Source organism: Helianthus annuus, chromosome 1 (assembly GCF_002127325.2).
Source record: "Helianthus annuus cultivar XRQ/B chromosome 1, HanXRQr2.0-SUNRISE, whole genome shotgun sequence".
NCBI lineage: Eukaryota > Viridiplantae > Streptophyta > Magnoliopsida > Asterales > Asteraceae > Helianthus > Helianthus annuus.
This window is the reverse complement of record NC_035433.2, coordinates 144,078,883-144,092,811: the sequence shown is the minus strand read 5'-3', so window position 1 is coordinate 144,092,811 and position 13,929 is coordinate 144,078,883. Positions and strand designations below refer to the sequence as shown.

Sequence of the window (13,929 nt, the reverse complement as noted above, 5' to 3'; positions counted from 1 at the left end):
TATGTGTGTTCATGATACATGAATTTTGGTCAAAGCCAAAGCGAAGCTAGAGTTCATGTGGAACATTGAGACAATCTATATTTATGTGTGTTCATAATATGTGAATTATGGTCAAAGCCAAAGCGAAGCCAGAGTTCATGTAGAACACTAAAGACGGTCTATTATTTATATCGTTCATAATGCTGAATTTTTGTCAAAGCCAAAGCGAAGCCAAAATTTAGGTAGAACATTAAGCCGAGGTTTATTATTTTTTTTTATCGTTCATAATGCGTGAATTTTGGTCAAAGTCAAAGCGAAGCCAAAATTCAGGCAGAACATTAAGTTGGTTTTATTTATTTATATTCATATTATATGTAATTTGGTCAAAGCCAAAGCGAAGCCAAATTTCATGTAGAACAATAAGTCAGTCTATTATGTATGTTCATAATGCATAAATTTTGGTCAAAGCCAAAGCGAAGCCAAATTTATTTAGAACATCAAGACAATCTGTTATTTATGTACGTTCATAATGTCTGAATTTTGGTCAAAGCCAAAGCGAAGCCAAAATTCAGGTAGAACCTTAAATTAGTCTGTTATTTTGGTGTTATAGTAGACTCTATATTCAATATAATAATTTGTGTCTGCCTTACTTGATTACCCTATAATGTAAATCACTCCAAACTTTTTCTTAAGTTTGTATCTCATCTATTTCATCCAATCTAATTTCAAAAACTAAAATGTTTTGCTTACTAAAGAGTTTCTACAAAATTTACTCTTGTTGGATTGTTGATTATTTCTTAAGATATGATAATCCTACTGCTCTTTTCTGATAAGAGTTTTACAGAAGAAAACTAGAGCATAACTAGTGGGATAAGTCAAACATTATATCTCTTATGATAATCAAGAACCCACTTAATTATTGCTATCATGTGAGCCATTCTAGATTCTAAATTTCCTAAGACTAATTTATTTTCTTTGGAAGAATCAAAATAACTCCTAAGACGCATGCATTACTCTATATTCTTACTATAAAGATTAGTGGCATATGTGAATACATCATGATGTACAATACCATGACCCATAATTTAAAGGTTTACACATGAAAATCAGTACACTTTTCTGGTGCATTACATATAACTTTTCCACTAATATCATAAGTTGCCTTAAGAATCAACTATTACACTCAAGAGTACCAAAGGAAAATGAATGTGCTGATTAGCAGCATATGTATAGGAAAAGGAATGCATGAAACTGGAAAATTAGATGTTGTTCATCTCATCGTCACTAAACCTGAAAGGAGGATACTTTTAAGATTCAGAGATAGTGTACAAGTACTACTTCCAGCTATAAGTTTCTTCAAAGGAAAGTCTCACTACAGGTTTATGCCATTAAACTAGGCATGAGCATCGAGACTATCCATAATTCAATGAAACAGCTGGCTAAGATAAGTAGTAAGATATTTATGATATTTAAGTCTGCTAATGGTAATATTCTAACCAACACATGACCGGTTGACTCTAGTTCTATATGTTTCCTTACTAGAAATCAACAAATAATTAATATGAGAGTTAGTGGCAAAATTTTATGTTAAGACTATAAGAACCATAATAAGCTGTTTTATAATCTGGCTTTATGATACCTTATATATTCTGTAAATTATTCAGAATTTAGTATCAATACGAAAGCTACATTATGACAGTTGTGAGGTTTGCATGGTCATGACAAAGTCACTCTTAACTTAAACTCTAATATTGTTTGTCATCACAATCTGGATAAGAAACCTTATAAGATAGAACTAGATGATACTACATTTTCCACAACTTTTGTTATCATGAAAATGAAAATTTAATAAAAGAAAAATGAGATCTACAAACTTTATCCATTAAGACCAAATTGCATCCGAAATTTGGACTAGGTTAATGAAGGATGAAATATTATCAAATCTCATTTTTAGTGACTTATGAGCATGTGTTAAAAGCCTTAATATTTAAATTGCTAAGGGAATAAATCAAGTTCCATCAGAAATTATATTTCATTGGAACTTATCCCAAAATGGAATATTTAGATATAAGTCATTTATCATTTCAAATAATATTTACTTGTATCTAATATGTCTCATATGGATCAATTTATTAAAGAAATTAATTCATATATACTATGATTCCTTCTAAATATGTCCCCAAAATTTTTTTATAACATATGGACATTAAGGAAATCAAGTCTAACATATATGACATGTTCCCACAGCACATACATCATTGGAACTTATCTTGTAGCATTCCTACAGATCTAAAAGGTTAGTGGGAGTATTAAGTGTCTTAATCTTAATTTGCAAGAGTTGCAAGAGGTGGGGGAGTGAAAACTTGTTATTACCTCAATTTCTCTTGTACAAGACATTGCTCCTTCACAACTTTTCTCTTTAAGAATATACTGCTACTCTAACAAAAGTTTCATTGTTGCTTAAACGTGGGCACACTCAGATTTCTTGCCAAAATTGTAATCCTCAAACAGAGAAACTACAACATTTGTTTCTTTATTAGAATTTATTGGTCTTTTAATGTTGACCATAAGCATGCTAAATTGTTAAAGATTTCTAAGTCAGTGGAAGCAGTAAAAGTCCTTATCAGGACTTGCCAGAAGTGCAAGAGGCGGGGGGGAAGAGACCTATTAAATTTTACTCCGATTACACCTCTTCCACACTATACTGCACCAACTCTTACACACTTAGAATCTTGAAAGTGATAGCAACTTAATCAAGAGTTAATCCATAAAACTGAAACTCATAATACAACCCAATAATCAACTACGGAGGTCATCTAGGTTTAACTTTGATGATTATGTATCATCCTTAACTTAAGTTGAAATGGATATTGGAAAGTTTACTGGTCCTACTTCCTCTAATTAAGCCATTAGCATCAATCAATTTTCTAAATGGAATAAAAATTGTTATTAGCAAATTTGATTTTAACGTTTGAGATTTGGTTGAATTACCTAAGGGTGTTCATCACCAAACAAAATCTGAATGCAAATGTTAAGACGCTAAAAGTATGATTGATTGTTAAAGGTTATGCTTAGAAGAGAATTATTTATCAAAGAATCATTTTACCTTTCTTACAAAATGTTTCTTTGAGGATCATTGTTGTTCTAGTGGCTTATAATCATTTAGAGCTACATTATATGAACATTAAAATAACTTTCCTTAAACAAAGACTTACATGTTCATAAAACAACCTGAAAGTTCTAAACTGAAGGTCAAGAACACTTCCTTTGTAAGTCAATTAATTCCATGTATGGGTTTTAAGGCAAACATCAAAATGTGATGAAATTTAATGCATTTTTTCATCAAGAATTAAGTGGATTTACGTACCTACCTCAAGATGAGTGGGAGCAACTAATGTAAACTTTTCCTTATATAGATAGCACTTTTTGGATAAGTATATGTTACACAAGTCAAATAATTTCTCACACATATTTTGATATAATGAATCTCGGAGATATCACTTACCAAGAGATATCAAAATATACCGAGATAGACTCAACAGGACATTAGTTTCGTCCCATAAGCTTTACTCTAAAGCGGGCTCTTACATGTGTAACAAACAATATAGCTCTCCTTTAGAGGCTAAAATGGTAAATGAGATTACTTCCTTATGCTTCATTAATTAGAAGCCTTACGAAGGTTCAAGTCTATACTCGTTTAGATATTGCTCACACTGATGAACATTAAACCACTCTAGATTATTGTGAAGCATCTGACGATATCTTTAAGAAACGAGAAAGACTATAAAGAAGAGGTTGATTATTCTTACCTTGATTTTGTAATATTCAAAAGAACCTAAAAGTCAATTTGGGGTAATCCTTATGTTTGCAGACAAATTTATCTTATGGAGGAGTCATAAGAAACTGTTAACAACAACCTAAATTATAATGACATAGTATGTTGTTAATTAACAACACAATTGTCACTAAATGTTGTTGAAATTTTATCAGTAGACTCATAAATTTATTAACTCCATATAAATACTATATACTGTGAAAAGTCAGCTACCTTATTTCCTCGAACAGTAACAGTTCGAGAGGTGCTGCATTAAACTTCGATACAAAATTATTGTTCGTTTATGAACAAGATGAGGAAACTAATTATTTGTATCGAATACATTACATTCATGATATGCTTGCGGATCCGATAACTAAGGTCTACACCCAAAGTCTTTTTAAGAGCTCATAATAAAGACGGGTTTTACTAAAGGCCTTACATAATAGCATATCGTACATATGAATGATTAGTTATTATTTTTCCTCAATTACACAATTTGTTTGTCTATAAATACGTATGTGCACCTGATGACGTATAGACAAGAATTATACAAATTAATTTCAAAGGACTTACCTCAGTCATTTTGGTCTTAAATTTACGTATGTTTTGATTTGGGGTTGTAACATGATTAATGGGGGTCTTAAGTTGACAGTAACTCAATGACTGTATTTTTCTATTGCAATTTCAATTTGAAACATTGATTAATGTTTTAACTTGGCCAAACTTACTTATACTTATCACAAATGATCACTCGGCCAAGTGGGAGAATGTTAGAAATAACCCGTTGATGTGGCCTTAGAGATCACTTGGTAACATTACCAATATGACATAACTAGTCCTCGACAATTACTTGATGGTAGTAATTGTAATTATTGATTAGTATTAAGGGGCAATTATGATTTCCCTTTAGGTACCATTAATAGAGAAAACATAGAGTTTTATGACGGATCACCATTCATGACCATTATTCATTGATCTTTATATATTGATAACAAGTGGTGATCAAAACTCTAGAGTAGAACACCAATACTAAGAATTTTCTCTAAGGTGATCCATCAACCCAAGGTACCATAACGGGAATCATGGCCTTATCTTCGTTTTCAAAGATGACCACTCCCACAAGTAAGTGTCTCTAACTTGGTATCTATATTTACGTTATGATTGAATAAACATAATTAGGTTCTATATTTTGACCCATGTTTATAGATATAATCAACACTTTCTTCTTATTATCACCACTATGAGAGGCTTTGACGTTAAAGACACTAAATAACATAATATTATCATGTTCCATACATCTACAAATGACCAAAACCCCATGCATTATCACCCATGTTTTAGTGTAAAATAACGTAACAATGTCTTTTGTATACTAAACGATCATTAATGATAAATCGCCGCATTGTATAATGTTATATTATTTTATAGTTTATATATATAATTTAATAATTTTGATATTAGTTAGGTCTAAATCAGGCCTCAAACTACCCTTTAAAAAATTATAAAGAAGGCTAAGATCTAGTGTAGTCATTTTCTATATATATTACTTCAATTACTTCAATCCTAAAGATTTAAAATATTAATATCATGACAGAACCAAACCATATCTATTATTATAAACATAACTAACAATAATCAAGTTGTGTAGATAACAATTAAACACCCCCTCAATCATTCATATGGCCTTGCATTTGACCATTCTCACATTTCATATATTTGCACAACATACACAATCATTTGTCACACACACACACAGTGTCTGATTTCTTAAACCAATAGAAGCTAGACTCAACATATTGTAGCCATGGATGCAGAACCACAATCATCTGGTGCACCCCAAAAAGGTGGTTGGGTCACCTTTCCTTTCCTCATAGGTATCATTTCTTCATAGTAAATCCAAGTATTTTTTTTTTCATATTTTTTTGTTTTCTTTTTGAACACCAAGAATTGAACCAGATGGAAATCGAATTTGTTGAATTTGTAGTGACCATGGCGGGGTTGACACTAGCAGCCGGAGGATGGAGTAGTAATATTATTGTGTATTTAATAAACGAGTTTAACATCAAAATCATTGATGCTGCTCAGATCGCAAACATTCTAGGTGGCTGTATGGCCTTGTCCCCGATTATTGGTGCCATATTAGCCGACTCGTATCTTGGCTCGTTCATAGTCATTTGGGTTTCATCACTTGTGTCCATGGTGGGGATACTAGTATTAACCTTAACATCAACACTAGATCCATTAAAGCCCAAACCATGTGAAAACGGCCAGAGTCCTTGTATAGGCCCGTCAAAAGCCCAAATTGGAATCTTGTACACGAGCCTGGCTCTTTCAACCATGGGCGTGGCGGGTACAAGGTTCACGTTAGGCTCAATGGGTGCAGATCAATTCGGAAACCAGAAGCACCAACAAGTTTACTTTAACTGGCATTACTTTGCTCTAAAAGTTGCGTCACTTGTTAGTATTGTGGGGATAGTTTATATCCAAGACAACGTGAGTTGGGGTTTAGGGTATGGTTTAAGTGGTGCGGCTAATTTAGTTGGGTTAGTCGCTTTTGTGATGGGTAGTCGATACTATTTGCTACTCAAGCCACAAGGCAGCCCATTTACCGGATTGGGTTGTGTTTTAGTGGCCGCTTTCCAAAAAAGGAAACTTTTATTGTCACCAATGATAGAAGATTACTGCCAAGAACAAACACCTGGAGGAACAAAGTTGATAAATACAACAAATAGCTTCAAGTAAGTATCCACAGGTATATGTCATCCATAGTTAATAACTATAAAAGTTTTGAAAGATAAAATAGTTTTTTATGACTATGAAGCAAAGTATTATAGAATTAGTATTTTCTTTTTTAAATATAAGATTAATAGAAAGTAAGTTGGTGTGTTTATTTGTGATTAAAAATATTTAAACGTCAAGTTTTGTCTCTTTAAAAGTAATTTATGGTGGAAATGGACAAAATACATTGATGGGGACAAATTAGCATGCATGATTCCCCTAATAGTTAATCACGTATCAATAAATAATGTTTTTGAGATGACAAGATCATATATATAAAGTTAAAAAAACAAAAGTACTATGTTATAGTATAATAAGATATAATATATGTTCAAACGATTTGAATGATGGAATAATATGTGCTGTAAAGATAAATAAACATTTACGCCAACTGTTAGGGTTTTTTTGGGTGGTGTAAATCAACAAAAATTATTTTTTTGGATAAATTGATTTTTTTAGGATTTTTGGTAAAAAAGTTATTTGATAAAATCTTTTGTAAAAGGTCGTGTTCTCCAAGTTCTCACTACTCGTAGGATTTTTCATTTATCCAAACCACACACACCCTTATATATATATATATATATATATATATATATATATATATATATATATATATATATATATATATATATATATATATATATATATAAGGGTTCTAAAGTGAACATTAGTGTATTTGTGAACTGAGTGAACAAATCTTGACTATTGATTTAGATCATCAAATCGTAAAATATACTAGTGTTTTCATCATTAAATTTTGGCCATTAATTTATACTTGTGTATTGATAATTAAGTGCTAAGATTAGTTCACATAGTTCACTATTAAGAGGGTTGTTCACAAACCTAACCCTATATATAAAGTGCTATGCAGAACACTAAATATTACGAGAACACGCATAACACTAGGAATTACCCATTTTTTAAATCTTAAAAACCTATAAAATAATGAAAAGGTTATAAATGTAAGATTTATTATTTCTCACACTAGAATTTGAAACAAAATATGAAAATTTTTAGTTTTCATATAACCTACACATATGTAGGATATATGTATGTTAAATTACCTACATGTATGTAGGCTATTTGTAGGTAAAAATATATGGTTTATATATAGGTGAAGTATAGGAAGAAAACTTACTTGAGTTGAAAAAACTAAAAAAAAAAACTCTATGTAAGATTTTTATTTTTTAATTTCTAAAAAAACACGGAATGTAATATACATATAATTGAATATTCTTATAAAAAATGTAAAAAGTTCCGACTAGTTTTTTATTAGGATATTAGATTTAAATAACCTCAACTTTCACCAATTAGCCGATAACACCCCAAACTTTCGATTTGTACATCAGCACTCCCAAACTTTCAACTTATTGGCCGATAACACTCCTTAATTAATTGAACCCTAACACAGTTAGCTGATGTTAGCTACCATATCATCAAAAAATGCCACATCAGCTTCCACATCATCAAATGCCACGTCAGCTGCCACATCATCATAAAACCATGTCAGCTGCCACAACATCAAAAACGCCACATCAGCTGCCACGTCATATGCTACATCAGCAAAAAGGGACACATCAGATGCTACATCAGCAAAACCTAACTGAGTTAGGGTTCAGTTAGTTAGGAAGTGTTATTGGCCAATAAGTTGAAAGTTGGGAGTGCCTGTGTACAAAATCGAAAGTTGGGAGTGTTATTGGCCAATAAGTTGAAAGTTGGGAGTGCCTGTGTACAAAATCGAAAGTTGGGAGTGTTATCGGCCAATTGGTGAAAGTTGGAGTTATTTAAATCCAATATTCCTTTTTCTTAAATGTTCTATGTTACAAATTTTTTGGACATGTATATTATGTAACAGGGAGTTTTTAACATTTAAAAAAAACTACTCGATACTTTTTTTGTTTTGTTTTTTTTACAAAAATGTTCTAATATATGTATATGACATTCCCTATTTTTTTTAGAAAAAAAACTATAAATGTTACATAGGGTTTTTACAAGGGTTTCTTGAATTTTTTCAACTTAAGTGGGTTTTCATTAAATTCTTCTTCTTCTCTCTCTCTCTCTCTCTCTCTCTCTCTCTCTCTGTATATATATATATATACACACACACACATGGTGGGGTTCATGCGAGAACCACCTTTCTTGCAAGAAACCGTGAGAAACAATGTGAACACAACATAATAAACCCACTACACCACCAAAAACCTAAAAAAATCTAACCCCCCCCCCCCCCCCCCCAAAAAAAAAAACCTAAACCCCCACCCCCACCCAAGCTAAATGCTAAAAACTAAACCTGAAAAAAATCTAAAAAACACACATTTTTTAATATTTTTTTATTTAAATTGCTACTTTTAGTAGCTATTTTTTTAAAATTAAAAAAAAATTCAATTTTTTTTAATAACGAAAAGCGGTGATTTTTTTCATAAAAAATCTTAAAATTTTTTTATGTGTTATATATATATATATATATATATATATATATATATATATATGGTTAGGTTCATTAGTGAACAACACCTTTGATTGTGAACACTTGTAAACTAATCCTAGCCCTTGATTATCAATTCACAAGTGTATGCACAAATGTAAATCAATGGCCAGGATTTGATAATGAAAACACATTATTTTTTTGCGATTTGATAATTTAAATCAATGGTCAAGATGTGTTCACTCAGTTCACAAATACACTAGTGTTCACTCACCATACATACATACATACATATATATATACATATATATATATATACGTATACATACATACATACATACATACATACATACATACATACATACATACATACATACATACATACATACATACATACATACATACATACATGCCTGTTAAGGTACAAAATGCCTTAATGTACATTGCGTACGCGAGGCATTATCAACATGCAATTTTGGTATTACTGAAGATCATGCGATTTGGGTTATTCATTATAACATGCGAAATATTTATAATAACATGCGATTTGGGTTATTTATCAATATGGGATTTATATAATTGTTTGACCATGCGAACTTCTGAATTTATCAACATGCGATTTCTTGTTATAACGTGCGACTTGCCATCATGTACGTAATGTACGTTAAGGCATTTTCATAACATTGCTATAAGTATTATAATACAGGAGAAAAAACATAATTTTATATAATTTAGAGAGACTAAGTAATTACATTTTTTGAAACGTATGGTACAATACTCTAAATATATACAGTTGATTATTAAACAAACTTTTCGACATGATTTCTAAAGGGACATAACTTTTGATCTTTAAGAAAATTACACAAAAACAACCATTTTATTACCTTTAATGTGAGTGTGGTATTATCTTTAATATTTGGTTTATTAATATATAGTAATGTTACTACATTTTATTATCTTTAACGTGATTGTTTTTCAAATACAAACATAGCAAATCAACCACACTCTTTGTTCTTTGAATCATTATTTATGCCAGAAACCGCTGCCGTCATCAGCATTATGTGAAATCACAGTTGAAGTTTTCTCTTACCCGTAACATCACATGTGCACCCCTCTAGTTTGTCTGCGTGTATGATAAAGATCATTTGAGAACCACTAGTGCAATTGAGAATCATGCAAATCAATGATCTAATCACTCTCTTAATGACCTTTTTTGCAAAAGAGCATAATACAAAGATAAAAATATTATTTCCTAAATTGTTGCTTACTTTTAAACCATATATCTCCGAGATTTTTAAATAGCCACGATTTTTTTATACGTTAATATTTAAGAAAAAAACTACACTGTAAAAACGAGTATGTTACAACTAACATGTGTACTACAAATATATACAAATATATTGTTTGATAGAGTTTTTACGAGTTTTCTTTATTTAACCGGTTAAATATGATACAGATTCCTTAACCATGCAGCCCTAGTGACCGAAGGCGACATGAACCCAGACGGCTCCGTTAACAAACCATGGAACCTATGCACATTGCAACAAGTAGAAGACCTCAAAACTCTAATCAGGATCTCCCCAATTTGGTCAACTGGTATCCTCTTGCACACCCCAATAGCCACCCAAATGAGCCTAATTGTCCTCCAAGCTCTAGCCATGGACCGCCATCTTGGACCACGGTTCCAAATCTCAGCCGGGACCATGATAGTCTTTGCTACGATCTCGACTTCTATCTCTCTAGCCCTGATGAACTGTTTCCTTCTTCCTCTATTCCATAAATTAACCCGCACCTCTCCCACACTTCTAAAACGAATTGGGATCGGTCACATTCTCTCCATTTCAAGCATGGCACTCTCAGCACTGGTTGAGTCAAAGCGGCTCACAACCGCTCGAACCCACAAGCTAACTGGCAACTCGATCGTGCCAATGTCAGTGTTTTGGATGGTCCCTCAACTAGTAGTTGTGGGTGCTGGAATAGCGTTTATGTTCCCGGGTCAAGTGATGTTTTATTACCAAGAGTTTCCAAAGTCGATTAAGAACACAGCGGCAGCGATGGTGGCAGTGGTTAGCGGGACTGCGTGTTTTTTGGGAACCGCGGTGGTTGATTTGATCAGAAAAACAACAGGGTGGTTGCCTGATGGTATAAATGATGGGAGGATGGATAATGTTTATTGGGTATTGGCAATTGTTGGGTTGATCAACTTTGGATATTATTTGGTATGCTCATGGATGTACAAGTACCAAAACGTTGAAAACAAGGAGCCCATTAGTCATTAGTTCTTATCCTTAGGAGATATATACACACACATGGTATATTGTGTATATATAGTTGTATACATTTATCAGTTTGGAATGAAGAACACTTATGGTGTTGAATGTTTAGTTTGTACCGGGATAATCGAACTAGACTGGAACGGAACTTGAAAATCTGAGTTCTGTTTTTTGTTTGGGTTTGTCCCAAATTTGCTCATCTATTTCGGATAATATACTTACCTATAGGGTGTTGACAGTCTGGTTTGAAGAGATTTTTATGCCGTTAACTATGGTTTAAGGAAAGCCAAACAAAATCACCCGGGTTGGGTAAATAATTAATTGTACATATTCATAACTAAGCAGATGAAAACATGTTGTATTGGGACATTAGATTACTAGTACATGACAATTACTTTTTTGTTAATATTTCTTTTTATAGTTTTACCACACTATTGGACCAAAAACAACTAGTTTGCCAACTGTTGGGCCCAAGCCCAAAAATTGTTCAAAAACCAATTAACCGAAATACCCAAACCGTTAGTGGCTCATGACCCAATAGTTAGTCATAACTAAAAAAAATGAGAATTTGATCATATGACCCAATTAACCGAAACACCCAAACCATGAGACCCATGCTTACTTATTATTAAAAAAAATTAAACAACATTTTTCTACATCTAAATATCGCATAACTTTGCACTTATAAGAATTTGATCATACACTATTTTTATGTGGGCAAACACCACGCCAATAGATCATTAAGTCATGCATGCTTGATATGTGCTAAGGGGAACACCCATCTTTTGTGAGAACACTTCTTAGCCAATCATTTATTTCCCTTATGTTTTAATTAAAAGGGTAAAGTGGTAATTGTAGCACTTTGAATCAATCATAACTATCGCATGATCTCTCTCATCCCCGATTATATAAACGATGATCCCTTGTCAATGCTCTTCAGTATTTGACCATTACTAGACCCGGCATATCTTATGTTGTAAATCAAATGAGTCAGTTCCTTCACATTGCTGCTACCTATCACTTTCAGAGTGTCAAACGGATTCTTCGGTACATTAAGGCACTTTGGTTTTTGGGCTCACGTTTTCCAAACTCACTCGCAATTCTATTATGGGTTATTCCGATGCTAATTGCGATTGGTGCCTTGATCCCATTGCTCTACTTTTGGTTACTCTATAATTTTGGGTTGGAATCTTCTCTCATGGAGTGCTAAGAAGGCAAGAAGTAACCCACAGTATTGTGTTCGAGTTGTAAATCTGAATATCAAGCTATGGCTAATACTACTTCTGAATTCATTTAGATTATTCATTTACTACGTGAGTTACATGCCCTGCCTCCTGATGGACCGACTTTGCTTTGTGACAATCAAAGTGCTCTGTTTCTCACACAAAATCTGGTCGCTCACAAACGGGCTAAGCATAATGATCTTGATTATGTAATTAGTTGCATCCGGGCAACTCTATACTAAGTTCATTTCAACTAAGCTCCAGGTGGCTGATGTTTTTACCAAAAGTCTCTCACGGTCTCAGTTCAAGATTTTTCGCTCCTTGATTCGTCTCATACCACCATCGTTTCGCTTGAAAGGGGATGCTAAAGCAAACTTTGTCTAATTATATTTCTCTTGTACCCTTTGTGTATTTTATATATTGTTTTGTAGCTTATTGCAACTTATTGTTTATATAATGATTACCCTTCCCACTCATTGGGTATGGGAGTTATAATTCGCATAAAGCAACCCATTTGAAAAAGAATCTTCTGTTATTTTTTATATAATAAAAAAAAACAGTTCAGTAGTTGATTTCAGGAACTTTAAAAAGAAATTGCTTACAAGTCAACCAGACCGATACTAAAAATAACTTATTATTTTGTATATAATGAAAAAACAGTTGAGTAGTTGATTTCAGAAACTTTAAATATAAGGGTGGAGGGTATAATCTTCGGGGAGTTGTGCGGTGACTTAAGTCACCGAATCGGTGACTATACCCTCCCTTCAAACGCATTCGGTGAGCATGAGAGAGAGTCTCAAAAAATCGGTGACTATACACCGATGTGATTGATGTTGATTGATGAGTATTTTTTTTACCGTTCGACATTTAATATTTTGACCGTTAATTTTTTTGAACGTTTTTTTTACCGTTGGACACCCAATTTTTATATAAACTCAAATTTTCAATCCTTTTTAACACACAATTCTTACAAAAAAATTCTCTTTCTAGACCCACAAACACCATGGATAAGCAAAACAAAGGTGAACCCAAGAAAAAAGGTTCCGCTAGCCGAGGATCGGATTCAAGAAAAAAAGGTTTTGCAAACGAGACAAGGTGATTGTAGAGGTCCAAGTGCATCGGTTCAAACCTCCTACGGATATTCACCAACCACTCAACCTCAATTTTATTACCCTCAAACTCAACCATCTTTTTTCACCCAACCTACTTTTCCACCACAAATATTTTCACACCCAAGCTTCACAAACGAGTTCGATCCATTTGGATTTAGGACCCCGCCAATTCAATCACCAAGAGAGAATGTCGAGCGCCCACTTCCTATCTACGATGATGTAGAGGTGGTCCCCGAAACACAACATTTGGATGTAGATAGTGGCGAGGACGAAGAAGAATATGTGGATGAAGACGATGATATTGGTGAAGCAAGTGACCCGA

At 32.9% G+C, this 13,929-nt stretch overlaps 1 protein-coding gene across 1 annotated transcript; it reads left to right on the top strand.

The window, feature by feature from the left end:
* The first annotated feature begins 5,520 nt into the window (after positions 1–5,520).
* Positions 5,521–11,513, top strand: LOC110864311 (protein NRT1/ PTR FAMILY 2.7). The gene is made up of 3 exons (XM_022113365.2): positions 5,521–5,670; positions 5,781–6,534; positions 10,456–11,513. The coding sequence occupies exons 1-3, from the start codon at positions 5,601–5,603 to the stop codon at positions 11,276–11,278; spliced, it is 1,647 nt and encodes a 548-aa protein (XP_021969057.1). The 5' UTR covers positions 5,521–5,600; the 3' UTR covers positions 11,279–11,513.
* The last annotated feature ends 2,416 nt before the right edge of the window (positions 11,514–13,929 follow it).